General features: G+C 45.8%; 1 protein-coding gene across 1 annotated transcript; it reads left to right on the forward strand.

Moving 5' to 3' along the window:
- The first annotated feature begins 9126 nt into the window (after positions 1-9126).
- On the forward strand, positions 9127-12318 carry LOC133388316 (uncharacterized). Its single transcript, XM_061634302.1, has 2 exons — positions 9127-9510; positions 10270-12318. Exons 1-2 carry the CDS (start codon positions 9177-9179, stop codon positions 11808-11810), a joined length of 1875 nt encoding a protein of 624 aa, XP_061490286.1. The 5' UTR covers positions 9127-9176; the 3' UTR covers positions 11811-12318.
- The last annotated feature ends 1713 nt before the right edge of the window (positions 12319-14031 follow it).

A 14031-nucleotide genomic window follows, 5' to 3' on the forward strand; every position in this document is an offset into this window, starting at 1 on the left:
TTGATCTGCTGAAGCAAGCCTTGTGCCAAGGACCCATATTAATAGCACCAGACTATGAACAACCATTCATCGTGGCTACAGATGCGTCGGACCTCACGCTGGGAGTCGTCTTGCTGCAGGAGAGAGAAGGCACCAGACATCCAGTGGTGTATCTGAGTCGCAAGCTGACGCCGAGGGAGAAAAACTATTTGTCGGTCCAAAAGGAGTGCCAAGCGGTCGTGTGGGGACTGAACAAGTTGCGCCCATACGTATGGGGACGAAGATTCACGGTAACAACGGATCATCGGGCCTTGTTATGGTTGCAGACTATGAAAAACCATAACACTATGCTGCAGAGGTGGTCCTGGGCCCTACAGGACTATCAAGTGGACTTCCAGTTCATAAAAGGCAAGGACAATGTACTGGCCGATGGACTTTCCAGGCAAGTGGCTGGGACTGCAGTGACGTGACCAGACGGAGGAACAAAGAAAGACATTTTCCCCATAGAGACTTGTTTATATTGTTAACGCGACGTATAAATCCTGAAACAGGAATAATACTCTGCCGTTGTTTTAAGGGGGGGGAAATGTGATGATCCTGTATTAGTGTAAATAGGGTAAGTGCTGTTTGTTTAGAAGATACATGGTAAGTGGAGTGAAAGAGGAGGGGGAGTGAATGGGCAGTAGAATGCTGGATGATTGGCTGAGTGTTTAAAATGGCTGACAGTATAAAAAGGAAGAATGACAGGTAAATCTGGGTGGATGTGAAGTGGATGTGAAGTGGACGTTGGTGGACTTGAGAGGGTTGTTTTGGTGGGTTTTGAGAGGAGATTGTGTGGAGAATAAGGTAGAATTTTTAAACTTGGAGGCATGTAGTAGGCGTAGCCAGGATTTATTCAATTCTGTTTTCTTTTTCTTTTTAAGCAAATTCTTATATTGTTTCCTTGCCATACAGTAGGTTAATAAATGTTCAGGTGATCTATTTACTTTATAAGTTTTATAAGTTAACACTAATTGTTTTTTATTGTCACGACATTCTTGGTCGAACCATGATTTTGATTTTTTTTGAAGATTTTTCCTATTACAGTTAGAAGTTGTTAAAAAGGATTTTTGGAAGGAGGCTATTAGTTCTTGAAAGTAGGGTGATGGGTCGTCAGGATAAGATATTGTAGTGATGGATTCTCTTATCATTAAAGTAGCTGGAGAATTTAACCATACATTTAATTCATTCTCTAATTTGGGTATCCATCTCAGCCTTCCCGGACGAATGTCTACCTCCTTTTTAGAAAAAGTCCGGTGATCCAATAATAAAGATGTTGAGCAACAATTAAGAACAGTGTTTAAGGGTCGGTGGTCACTCTCCGGGCGATCTTCCACTTTGAAATTATCCACTAATTGAAAAAGTTCATGCGATACAAAGACTAAATCAACTAGGGATGCTCCTCTTGGGGATAAATAGGTAAATTCCCCTTCAAGATCCCCTAAGGTACGACCATTTAGAAGAACTAAATTTAAATTAGTTAATTTTTGCATCAAATAGATGCCAGTATGATTTATTCCACTATCTCTTGATTGTCTTGCAGGTATGTTAAAGAAGCCTTCTATTATGGGAGGAATCATTTGATATTTGTTGTACAAAGCAGCATCAGACACACCTAGTCTGGCATTGAAATCACCAGCAACTATCAGTAAAGCTTCGGGGTATGTAGCAATTAGATTCTCTAAATATCCTTCCAAGCTTAGGACCTTATCGATGGCAGTTATTTTATCTTTACTTGGAGGTAAGTATACATTGACAAGCAATAGAGTGTAGCAGGGCAGTTTTATAATTAGAGCCATAGCTAGGTTTAACAAAGATTCAAGCCTTACAATTCGAGCATTAATTTTAGTTGATACAAAAAGACAGTTGCCACCTTTTGGACGACCACCTTTGGAACTTTGGGTAGCCTTTAAATAAAAAGGGGCATAGTTATCTAGGCGAGGCTCAGTGATTAACCAGGTTTCTTGTAAGCAGATAATGTCAAATTGAGCTAAAAAATCAGTGATATAAGGGTCTAGATCTTTATTCTTCCATCCTGCTATATTCCAGGAAATGATCTTTAGTTGGTGTAAGCTTAACATAAGAACATAAGAAGAGCCTGCTGGATCAGGCCAGTGGCCCATCTAGTCCAGCATCCTGTTCTCACAGTGGCCTACCAGGTGCCTAGGGGAAGCCCGCAAGCAGGACCTGAGTGCAAGAACACTCTCCCCTCCTGAGGCTTCCGGCAACTGGTTTTCAGAAGCATGCTGCCTCTGACTAGGGTGGCAGAGCACAGCCATCATGGCTAGTAGCCATTGATAGCCCTGTCCTCAATGAATTTGTCTAATCTTCTTTTAAAGCCATCCAAGCTGGTGGCCATTACTGCATCTTGTGGGAGCAAATTCCATAGTTTAACTATGCGCTGAGTAAAGAAGTACTTCCTTTTGTCTGTCCTGAATCTTCCAACATTCAGCTTCTTTGAATGTCCACGAGTTCTAGTATTATGAGAGAGGGAGAAGAACTTTTCTCTATCCACTTTCTCAATGCCATGCATAATTTTATACACTTCTATCATGTCTCCTCTGACCCGCCTTTTCTCTAAACTAAAAAGCCCCAAATGCTGCAACCTTTCCTCGTAAGGGAGTCGCTCCATCCCCTTGATCATTCTGGTTGCCCTCTTCTGAACCTTTTCCAACTCTATAATATCCTTTCGGAGATGAGGTGACCAGAACTGTACACAGTATTCCAAATGCGGCCGCACCATAGATTTATACAATGGCATTATGATATCGGCTGTTTTATTTTCCTTTCCTAATTATCGCTAGCATGGAATTTGCCTTTTTCACAGCTGCCGCACACTGGGTTGACATTTTCATCGTGCTGTCCACCACAACCCCGAGGTCTCTCTCCTGGTCGGTCACCGCCAGTTCAGACCCCATGAGCGTATATGTGAAATTAAGATTTTTTGCTCCAATATGCATAATTTTACACTTGTTTATATTGAATTGCATTTGCCATTTTTCCGCCCATTCACTCAATTTGGAGAGATCTTTTTGGAGCTCTTCGCAATCCCTTTTTGTTTTAACAACCCTGAACAATTTAGTGTTGTCAGCAAACTTGGCCACTTCACTGCTCACTCCTAATTCTAGGTCATTAATGAACAAGTTGAAAAGTACAGGTCCCAATACCGATCCTTGAGGGACTCCACTTTCTACAGCCCTCCATTGGGAGAACTGTCCGTTTATTCCTACTCTCTGCTTTCTGCTTCTTAACCAATTCCTTATCCACAAGAGGACCTCTCCTCTTATTCCATGACTGCTAAGCTTCCTCAGAAGTCTTTGGTGAGGTACCTTGTCAAACGCTTTTTGAAAGTCTAAGTACACTATGTCCACTGGATCACCTCTATCTATATGCTTGTTGACACTCTCAAAGAATTCTAATAGGTTACTGAGACAGGACTTTCCCTTGCAGAAGCCATGCTGGCTCTGCTTCAGCAAGGCTTGTTCTTCTATGTGCTTAGTTAATCTAGCTTTAATAATACTTTCTACCAGTTTTCCAGGGACAGAAGTTAAGCTAACTGGCCTGTAATTTCCGGGATTCCCTCTGGATCCCTTTTTGAAGATTGGCGTTACATTTGCCACTTTCCAGTCCTCAGGCACGGAGGAGGACCCGAGGGACAAGTTACATATTTTAGTTAGCAGATCAGCAATTTCACATTTGAGTTCTTTGAGAACTCTCGGGTGGATGCCATCCGGGCCCGGTGATTTGTCAGTTTTTATATTGTCCATTAAGCTTAGAATTTCCTCTCTCGTTACCACTATTTGTCTTAGTTCCTCAGAATCCCTTCCTGCAAATGTTAGTTCAGGTTCAGGGATCTGCCCTATATCTTCCACTGTGAAGACAGATGCAAAGAATTCATTTAGCTTCTCTGCAATCTCCTTATCGTTCTTTAGTACACCTTTGACTCCCTTATCATCCAAGGGTCCAATTGTCTCCCTAGATGGTCTCCTGCTTTGAATGTATTTATAGAATTTTTTGTTGTTGGTTTTTATGTTCTTAGCAATGTGCTCCTCAAATTCTTTTTTAGCATCCCTTATTGTCTTCTTGCATTTCTTTTGCCAGAGTTTGTGTTCTTTTTTATTTTCTTCATTTGGACAAGACTTCCATTTTCTGAAGGAAGACTTTTTGCCTCTAAGAGCTTCCTTGACTTTGCTCGTTAACCATGCTGGCATCTTCTTGGCCCTGGCGGTACCTTTTCTGATCTGCGGTATGCACTCCAGTTGAGCTTCTAATAGAGTGTTTTTAAACAACTTCCAAGCATTTTCGAGTGATGTGACCCTCTGGACTTTGTTTTTCAGCTTTCTTTTTACCAAAATCCTCGCTTGAGGGTGGATTTTGTCAGATTTCAGTAGGCCGAGGGGCAGAAAGATCCCCTGGTGATATTTTTTCCTCAACCTTCAATTCCATGGGGTACAGAATGGTAGGTTGACCCAAAGAGTTAGGGATTGTTGGAGTATGCGTTATTAGTTTTTGCTTGAGATTCCCCTCTACTAATATCTCACAAGGATCCTCACTCTCTTTTCCAGCACAATGTAGAAGGGGCGGATTTGATGTTTCTAAAAGTTCTGGATTTGCTCGTCGGTTCACCGACCTAATATGAGTATCATCAGGTTGCTCCTTTCCTTTCGCTTTTAAGATAGTCACTAGATTTTCAAGGTTCGTCAAAATTTCCAGTTGTGCTTCTATTGACAATGCAGAGTATGATTCAAGTAAATGTTGTTGTTCCGGAATATCAAACATTCCTTCCTCATTTGGAGCAGTTGGGAGACTAGTTCTTTCATGGTTTTCTTGGAACTTTACAGCATTTATATTTATATCTTCAGGGGTCATCGACTGGGAAAACAAGTCCCTTGTCCCTGCGTTCAGTTCTGAAGGTCGGGGTTTAAGCTCATTTAAAGTCAGAGGAAGTAGACTTTGTATTGGGGCTACATTTTCAAAGACCCTATAACACCTTAAGTTCTGTGAAAGGAGTAAATTTCTATTTTCGTATAGGAAGCTGGCTATTTTATTATCATGAAATGTAACTATAGCTCTTGCTTCCATATAGTTAAAGAAAAGGTATTCTATCGAAGCAATCTCCATGCACCAGTCTAGTTTTGGAATAATATGTTCCATTACAGATTGAAAGTGCTTCCTTCGTTGAGTCTGGGTTAGAGCTCCTTTGGGCTTAGGGAAGTTTGTTATAGCTATTTTTTCCTTGCTTAGGACCAATTCCCATGATTTGGATTTATGTGTCTCAGTCGATTCAGGATTATCCAAAATCACTTTAGATTGTTGAGGTTGAGATTTAATATAATTAGATGAGGAGGAATATGAAATTGGAGTATTAAGCTCTGTTTTAAGAGGTTCTTGAGCAGCAGAGTTATTATTTTGCACCATTTGAGCCGAGATAGTTGTATTTGTACTCTTATCCATCTTTGTTTTCTTAGATTTCCTTTTTCTCCTCTTTTTGCCCTTGTTAGGTTTAGGGGTATCCATTAGCTTAAAAAGTTTATCAAATCTCATGTGAGGTTTATTTCAGGTCTTACAAAATTTAATGTTTTTACTCTTCTTAGGTTGGTTAGATGTTTGAGAGCTCGTCTTTTTGTCTAGCATGGTGAAAGATGATTTCAGGCATGACGTTTGAGTAGCCTGTGAATTTGTGTGTAAATCAGTTGTCACTCCTTCATGGTAGTGTTCTTTCTTAATGATTATATCGGCTAATGAGGAGAGCAAAGCATTCGACTCAGCCACAAAGTTGGAAATTTGTATTAGGGATTGAGTCACCACTTGGGGCCACAGAGCCTTGTTGGTTATTCAAATCAAGGTCTTTTGTCTTTTCATAAAGATGCCTAAATTCTGAGGAGCTAGACTTGAATTCTTCATAGATTGATGAGGATTCAAGAGGGGGCATTGAGCTGCAAACACTTAAAGCTGAGGTATTAGTTTGCTTCCCTTGAGCTGTTACTTCAAAAAGGGAGTTTCCCTCTGCAGCTGCTGTTAATTCCTGAGCCAAATTATGTCCAAACGGCTCCTCAATGTTTAGAATCCATGACAAAGAGTTATCCAGTGACCAATCATTATTACAGTTCTTACCAGGCATTGTGGATTTGATCTCCTTCCCCAACCCAATGTCCTCCACTGTCCCCTTTGGGCCATAAAAGTGTGTCATCTTGGTTTGTATTCCTTTAACTTGGAGGGAATTTATATCGGTGCATAGTTCTATCCCAAGTTCTTTACATTTCTTTCTGGTTAAAACCATCCTTTTAACTTGATATTTAGACTTCAGCTACAATAGACCAACAGATCAGCACCTCCCAGGGATGACGCAGCCAAAACAGAGATCAGCTTCAAAGGGTAAGAGCCGCAGTATATTTTCCATAGGAAGTGGGCCATCACTGTGGGTAACAGTTCCACCTATCGTGCGAAGGCAAGAATGTTTTTGAAGTCAAGACTAGGGACGTCATGCCCCTCCCACTCTCCAGTTCATTCTTGCCTTCGTACGAACAAGATTGGAATTTCACGTAGCATTTAGCTAAGTCTATCTCTCTTTAAAACCTTTTTTCCTTTTTTCCGTTTTTTGTGTCTAGCCTACTGAGGATCCCCTCAGAGACCGCGGCTGCGGCTCTCTTCCCCCTTTCCTCAAGGCTATTTAATTTCTTTTATTTCCTTGACTGGGGGCTCCCTCTGAGACCGCGGCTGCGGCTCTCTTTGTTTTGGCAGTTTCAAGCCCCCTCCCCCCCCCGGCTCTGCCGTATCCGTAGCCAGGGGGCTCCCTCAGTGACCGCGGCTGCGGTTCTCTTTTTGATCGCTTTTGATCGCTTGTGAGGGAAGGAGAATCCCCCTCCCTCCCCCCCCGATCGTTACCACGGCTGCGGCTGATCCGATCTCTTGATCGCTTGTGAGGGAAGGGGAATCCACCCTCCTTCCCCCCCCCGATCGTTGCCGCGGCTGCGGCTGATCCGATCTCAGCGGGAGCTTGCAGCTGCGGCTCCCGCTCTTACTCCTTACCGCAGATCGCCCTCGCTACGTGGCTTAAATCCCACTGCGAAGGGCTTTACAGACCGCTATTGCGGCTCTCTCTGCGGCGGCTGCCGTTTTTTGCCTCTACCTGCCCTTCCAGAGTTTTTCCAGAGCCGCTACTGCGGCTTTCGGCGAGTCCGTGCTGGGCAGCCCTTCTCCCAGTTCGCTTCCGACGGCCGCCATTGCTCCTTCTTCCTCAGCTCCCTTTTGATCGTTTTTTTTTTCCCGCCCGTTTTTCTGGGCGCCATTTTTTGAAATTCAAAATTCCCGCCTTTTTCGTTACCATTTTTTAAGCATCGGATACCTCCCCTGCAGGCTATCTATCTGTATGTTTGTGTATATGTGCTGCTGACAAATTTACACAAGGCTGATTTACACACATTTTTACTGTGGCTGTAATCATAGTGGCTGAATTGTATTATTAAGGCTGGAGCTCCAATCCTAGTGGGCTGGATTGTATTATCAAGGCTGGAGCTTTAATCCTAGTGGATGGATTACATTATCAAGGCTGGAGTTTTAATCCTAGTGGCTGGATTACATTATCAAGGCTGGAGCTTTAATCCTAGTGGCTGGATTACATTATCAAGGCTGGAGCTTTAATATCAGTGGCTGACTTGTACTAAATCTGATTTACATTACATATCCTGCCCCCTATGGGGCCGTGAACAAGCCAAAAACCCAGCCTACAGCACTAATCTGAGTGTGCCAACTCTAAAACAGCCTATATTATATTAACGTTGATACCTCTGTGCATTGTGCCCCCTCTGTGGCAGTGCATTCGCCATCTGCCAGTGTATCCTACCCCCTCCGTGGTAGTACGCTGTGCCAGTTCGGGTCTTTACATCCTGCCCCCTCCGTGGCAGTGTACTGCACCCAGGTTCATATAAGATGGCAGAACAGCCAGGCATGTCACCATCAACACACATGGTGCCAGATCAGCCAGACATGCCACAATCAGCCAAGCCACAACATCCTAACACGTCTAAGACCAGACATGCCAAAGCACTGGCTAAGACAAAACATCTTTCCAGCCATAGTAAACCAAAGCGCCCTCGTTATGTCTCTGTGCCAACAACCACCACAGCACAGACACACATAAGTGATATTTTCCATTCTCCTGCTCCTGCCTCTGACGAGGAAGAGTTTGTTGGCTTTCCCCCTCACGGTTCGCCTAACGAACCTACCTCTGGCTTACCGCCTCAGACATCTGTTCCAATAGCCCACCAGGCACATACATCTCACACATCTGGTCTGCAGCTGTCTCCTGATTTCCTCTCCCAACTCCAAGCCATGCTGGCTTATCTCACACAAATGCAGTCACTACCACAGGTTCCTGCCAGACCCCCACTCAACATGGACCAACGCGCGTTCCATGCTGCTCATCCTTCCTGCTCGCCAGATCCCTTCGATTTAGCCAGAGGCAGATGTACGGACGAAGCCTCGTATGCGGAGGAGTTAACTTTCACTGACCATGTTGAAGGAGACGACCGGAGCGACTATTCAGATCATGAGGAGGATACATCGTATCGCTTGTTCAATACCTCAGATTACCAACCGCTCGCACGTAGGGTACTTCATACCCTTGGTCTCCAGACTGCGCCCTCAACTTCGTCCGCTCCAACTCTCAAAGGGGCCAAGGTCCTCAAATCCCCTGCACCTACTGAACACTACATCCCGGTGCCGGACCCAATTGCCAAATTAGCTTCCGAAGAATGGGCCCACCTGCTCAAAGCTCGACGCTTCAAGAACCTGGCTGACAGACTTTACGCCCTAGCCCCAGACTTCGCCACCAAGTTGTCCCTGGCATAGATGAACCGATCGCTCGCCTCGTTTCACGATCTATCTTGCCCAGGGAAGGGGAATCCCACCTAAAAGATACTACTGAACGTCGAATAGACTTCGCCCTCCGCAAGAACCACGAGGCCACTGCCCTAGCCATGCGTGCCTCTGCCTCAGCCTCCATCTTCTCCAGAGCATCTATGATGTGGCTGGATGACCTTCTAGAGGACGATAACCCTGATCCTGTCGCCTTCAAAAGAGCACTATTGAAGTTACGTAGGACAGCAGCCTTTGTGGCCGATGCCACTTTGGATGCCACCCAATTAGGGGCACGAGCCATGACGACTCAAATAGTCGCTCGTCGCACCCTCTGGCTTCGCCACTGGCAAGCTGATTCAGCGGCTAGATTGAACCTGTCCAAGGCTCCTTACTCCGGATCTCTACTCTTCGGTGAGGAAGCTCTAAAGGCAGTTCTGGTTGATCCAAAAGACGCCCACAAACCGGTTCTAGCCACAATCAAGAACATCGACCACAGGCCCCTCAGGCGATTTCCCTCCTTTCGTTCTAACCAGCCCTTTCGAGGAACGCGACCAGGAGGACGAGGCCGCGATTTCAGACCCTATGATTCCAACGCATTCAGGGGCTCCTGGAACCGACGCCCCCAGGGCAGAGGTCAGTACCAAGGGCGCAGGGGCAACTCATCGTCCTCATATAGGGGAGGTCCTCGCCTACACAAGTAGTATTAACGCCATCCCCATAGGTGGCAGATTACTTAATTTTGGAGATCGATGGCTGCGCCTTACTACGGTCCCCTGGATCAGGGACCTCTTCACTTATGGCTATACCATAGAGTTCTGGGCAACCCCGTCAGACAGATTCCAACCGTCTCCTTGCCCAAGGGCACCAGCCAGGCACAACATCATGCAGACAGCTATACATCACCTCTTGCACATAGCGGCAATAGAGCCAGTTCCCACAACTGAGAGGTCGGAAGGGGTGTACTCCCTCCTATTTGCTGTGACAAAACGAGATTTATCTTGGAGGGCGGTATTGGACCTCAAGTTTGTCAACCGTTTTGTAACATACCGCAGGTTCAAAATGGAATCTCTCCATTCCATTACCGAGAGTCTGCATGAAGGAGACTTCCTGGCTTCTATCGACCTTAAGGAAGCGTATCTCCATGTACCCATTTGCATAGCCCACAGAAAGTTTCTTCGGTTTGCCTTTGGCCACCAACATTTTCAATACAGAGCGATGCCATTTGGCCTCTCCTCTGCTCCAAGAGTATTTTCCAAGGTGCTACTCATCCTAGTGGCTTACCTTCGGACCCAAGGGGTTCATATCTACCCATATTTGGACGATCTGCTTATACGGGCCAAATCTGAAGAGCTGGCTCATCATCATTTAATGATCACCCTCAATGTTTTGCAGACCTACGGCTGGCTGGTCAACTTCGACAAAAGCCATCTCCAACCAACCCAACGCCTACTACATCTTGGGGCAATGTTGGACACCCTGCAGGCAATGGTCTTCCTGTCTCCAGATCGCATCACTGCCATCACAAGCATCGCAAGGTCCCTGATGCAACAAACATCCGCAGACGTCATGCTTCTCACCAGAGCGCTCGGGATGTTTATCTCCACAATCCACATTGTACCCTGGGCTCGAGCTCACACTCGGCCCCTTCAGTGGACTCTGTTGCCTTTTCAAAAAGACATTGCCAGCTCCAACCATCGCAAAGTTCGTTTGAGCCCCGCTCTGCGCCTCTCCTTCCGCTGGTGGACCAAGGTTCAACACCTCTCCAAGGGCACGTCGTTCAGAGAACCCCGCAGAACCGTCGTGACCACAGACGCCAGCCTCATAGGTTGGGGAGCCCACTGCAACTCCCAGTATGTTCAGGGGGTTTGGCCCAACGCAGAGCGAGCTCGAAGCATCAACTGGCTGGAACTAAAGGCTGTCCACTTGGCTCTATGTCATTTTCAGTCTCTGTTCCCTTTGCATCATGTGCTCATTCGAACAGACAACACGTGTGTAAAATCACATTTGAACAGACAAGGGGGCACCAGGTCTCGTCCTCTGCAGGACTTAGCCTCCCTCATCTTTGTCTGGGCAGAACAACATCTACAATCCCTGAAAGCAGAGCACCTCAAAGGGATTTTGAATGTGACAGCAGACTGCCTCAGCAGACAACAGGTCTTCCCGGGAGAATGGAAACTTCATCCAGCTATTTTCCATCGTCTCCAGTGTCGGTTCGGCGCCCTCTCAGTCGACCTGTTTGCTTCCAGTCACAATTGCCAGCTTCCCAGGTACTTTGCCCGATACCTGGACTCAACAGCAGAAGCAGTGGATGCTCTGACAACACCATGGCCAGACGGTCTATTGTACGCCTTTCCTCCCATACCATTGTTAGCCAAAACCTTGAGGAAGGCGCGAACCGAAAGGGCACAGCTGGTTCTGATAGCACCATTTTGGCCACGCCGTCCGTGGTTCTCAGATCTTCTGGCAATGTCAATGATGGACCCTTGGACACTTCCAGTAACGCCAGACCTCTTATCCCAGGGTCCAGTACTGCACCAGGACCCTACTTGGCTCAATCTAACAGCGTGGCGTTTGAACGGAGACACTTGAGGTCAGCTGGACTGTCTGATGCTGTGATTGATATTATTTTGGCCTCGAGAAGACCATCTACCACTCGCATTTATCAACATACCTGGGTGGCTTTCTCCAAGTGGTGTCAGTCCCACCACCACGATCCATCCCAGGCCAATGTGCACCAGGTGCTCCAATTTCTCCATAGTGGCTTTATGATGGGACTTCGACCCAACACTCTACGTCGACATGCGTCTACTCTGTCATCCATTCTCTCAGTGTCCTCTCCTGGAGATCATATTTCCTCACATCCGTTCATCAAACGTTTTTTGAGGGGAGTCGCCCTACGCTCTCCGGCTGTTGTCCATCGGTTCCCCTCATAGAGTTTGCCGAAAGTTCTGCAGGCTTTGCAACGCCCTCCGTTTGAACCCATCAGAACTGTGCCCCTACGTATTCTGTCCTTCAAGGTCCTGTTTCTGATTGCAATCACATCTGCCAGACGCGTTTCGGAGTTGGGCGCATTGTCTTCCGCTAGACACCTCTGCGTCTTCCATAAGGACTCTGTTGTGCTGAAGACTGACCCTTCCTTTCGTCCCAAGGTCGATTCAGTTTTTCATTGCAACCAGGACATTGTTTTGCCTTCCTTTTGCCCGAATCCTACCCATCCTCTCGAGAAGGCTTGGCATTCGTTGGATGTCCGGAGGGCTCTCAAGACCTACCTGTCTAGGACCCAAGAGATTCGACGAACGGAGTCTCTGTTTGTATCCTTTCATCCAGGGTCTATGGGGCATAAAGTATCCAATCCTACCTTATCCCGTTGGTTAAGGGCATGCATTACCTTAGCATATGAGTCCCTGAAGCTGCCAGTTCCTGCTAGTATAACAGCTCATTCTACTAGGTCAGCTGCCACTTCGGCTGCTTTTGCTACTAATGCTCCTGTTGCCGATATTTGTAGGGCCGCAGTCTGGTCTTCCCCACACTCGTTTATAAGACATTATAAAATTGATCGTTATGCCTCTGCTGATGCCTCTTTTGGCAGACGAGTGTTGCAACAGGTTCTTAATGAGGATTAACATGTGGGTGGTCCCTCCCTATATGGGTTGCTTTGGTACATCCCACAGTGATGGCCCACTTCCTATGGAAAATGTACCATTGGTCTCACCTGAAAGGTGATTTTCATAGGAAGGGGCCATCACGACCCTCCCAGTTGGAGGATGACTAGTGATTTTATCAATGGGTTATATGTTATTGTTTCCATATTATATTTAAATGTAAGAGTGAAGTCAAGACTTTTAGTTCTGTTATGTTATGTAGTTAGGTTAGAGTCATGTTGTTATGCATGTGACTATTATGTTATTTTCCTGGCGGGCCTGTTGGCCTTGTTCTTGTATTTTTAGATATCTCTTTTAGACTCGCTACGAATGAACTGGAGAGTGGGAGGGGCATGACGTCCCTAGTCTTGACTTCAAAAACATTCTTGCCTTCGCACGATAGGTGGAACTGTTACCCACAGTGATGGCCCCTTCCTATGAAAATCACCTTTCAGGTGAGACCAATGGTACATTTATGTTTGTATCCACAAGGTTTAAAGGGAGGCAAAGAAGATTAAGATAACTCTTAGCACAGTTTGTTAGTTAATTATCATTCGTCAAGTCATTAGAACCATTTGTTACAGAGCAGAACTTTACCTCCAAGACGTTCCAGGTTAGCAGATATATCTTCCTCAATAAATAGAGAGCTTGCTTTTAGGACTTAGCTTTTCTGGCATTCATGAAGTTTAAGATTTGAAGTTTAGGAAGGATTCCCGTTTATCAGTCTGGGATTTAGTACACAAGGAGGTTGTTATTAATAGTTTTCTTCCGAGCACCACTCCGACTTCAGTAAACACGTCTTTGTTAGTCAGCGGCCATCTTCCCCGGTGTGTTCATTGAGAGAAAATGTGGTTCTGAATTCAGCACCTTGACCATCTCAGTCACGTAACTACCGAAGAGGGGAAAAGAAGTTAAAAGCTTGATTCTACTTTGTGGGTTTTACCAGAGGTTTCCTGACAAGGAGTATAAGTTTGGCTCTTGTCTTTTCAGACCTTGGTTTACCTATTGTCTGGGCGCAGAGATCCCCTAGCTCTGAGTGGAACCAGTAAAGGGGTGGTGGCAGCCTACCTTCTACCTTGCAGGGTTGGTGTTGGAGTACACTGCCCTGGCAAGGGTGAATTGGTATTTCGGTTCCAGAACAATTACCCTAAGGGTGGGAATTGGGTCTGACGCATGGTCCTTGTGCCTTGACGGCAGGGATTCATGACATGGTTGGCAGTGGTGTGGATCGAGACCATTCTTGCTCTTGGTGAATACACTGTGTGAGATAAGTGCATTGCAGCAATCCGTAAATTAAGAAGAGACTTCTGACACAACCGTTTATTACTTTGGGTAGTTAAGGCTAGTGCAGAATGTCGCAGAAGATAAAAACCAGATCCCAAAAGAATGGAGCTAATGAAATCACAGCAATGGAAGAGATGGAAGGAAGCGTGTTACCTCTGCTGCCTGCCCAGTTGGGAAGAGGTGCATCTGTTCCAATGCTTCCAGTGCAGCCTCCTGAATATGAGGAGGA

Source organism: Rhineura floridana, chromosome 7, assembly GCF_030035675.1.
Source record: "Rhineura floridana isolate rRhiFlo1 chromosome 7, rRhiFlo1.hap2, whole genome shotgun sequence".
NCBI lineage: Eukaryota > Metazoa > Chordata > Lepidosauria > Squamata > Rhineuridae > Rhineura > Rhineura floridana.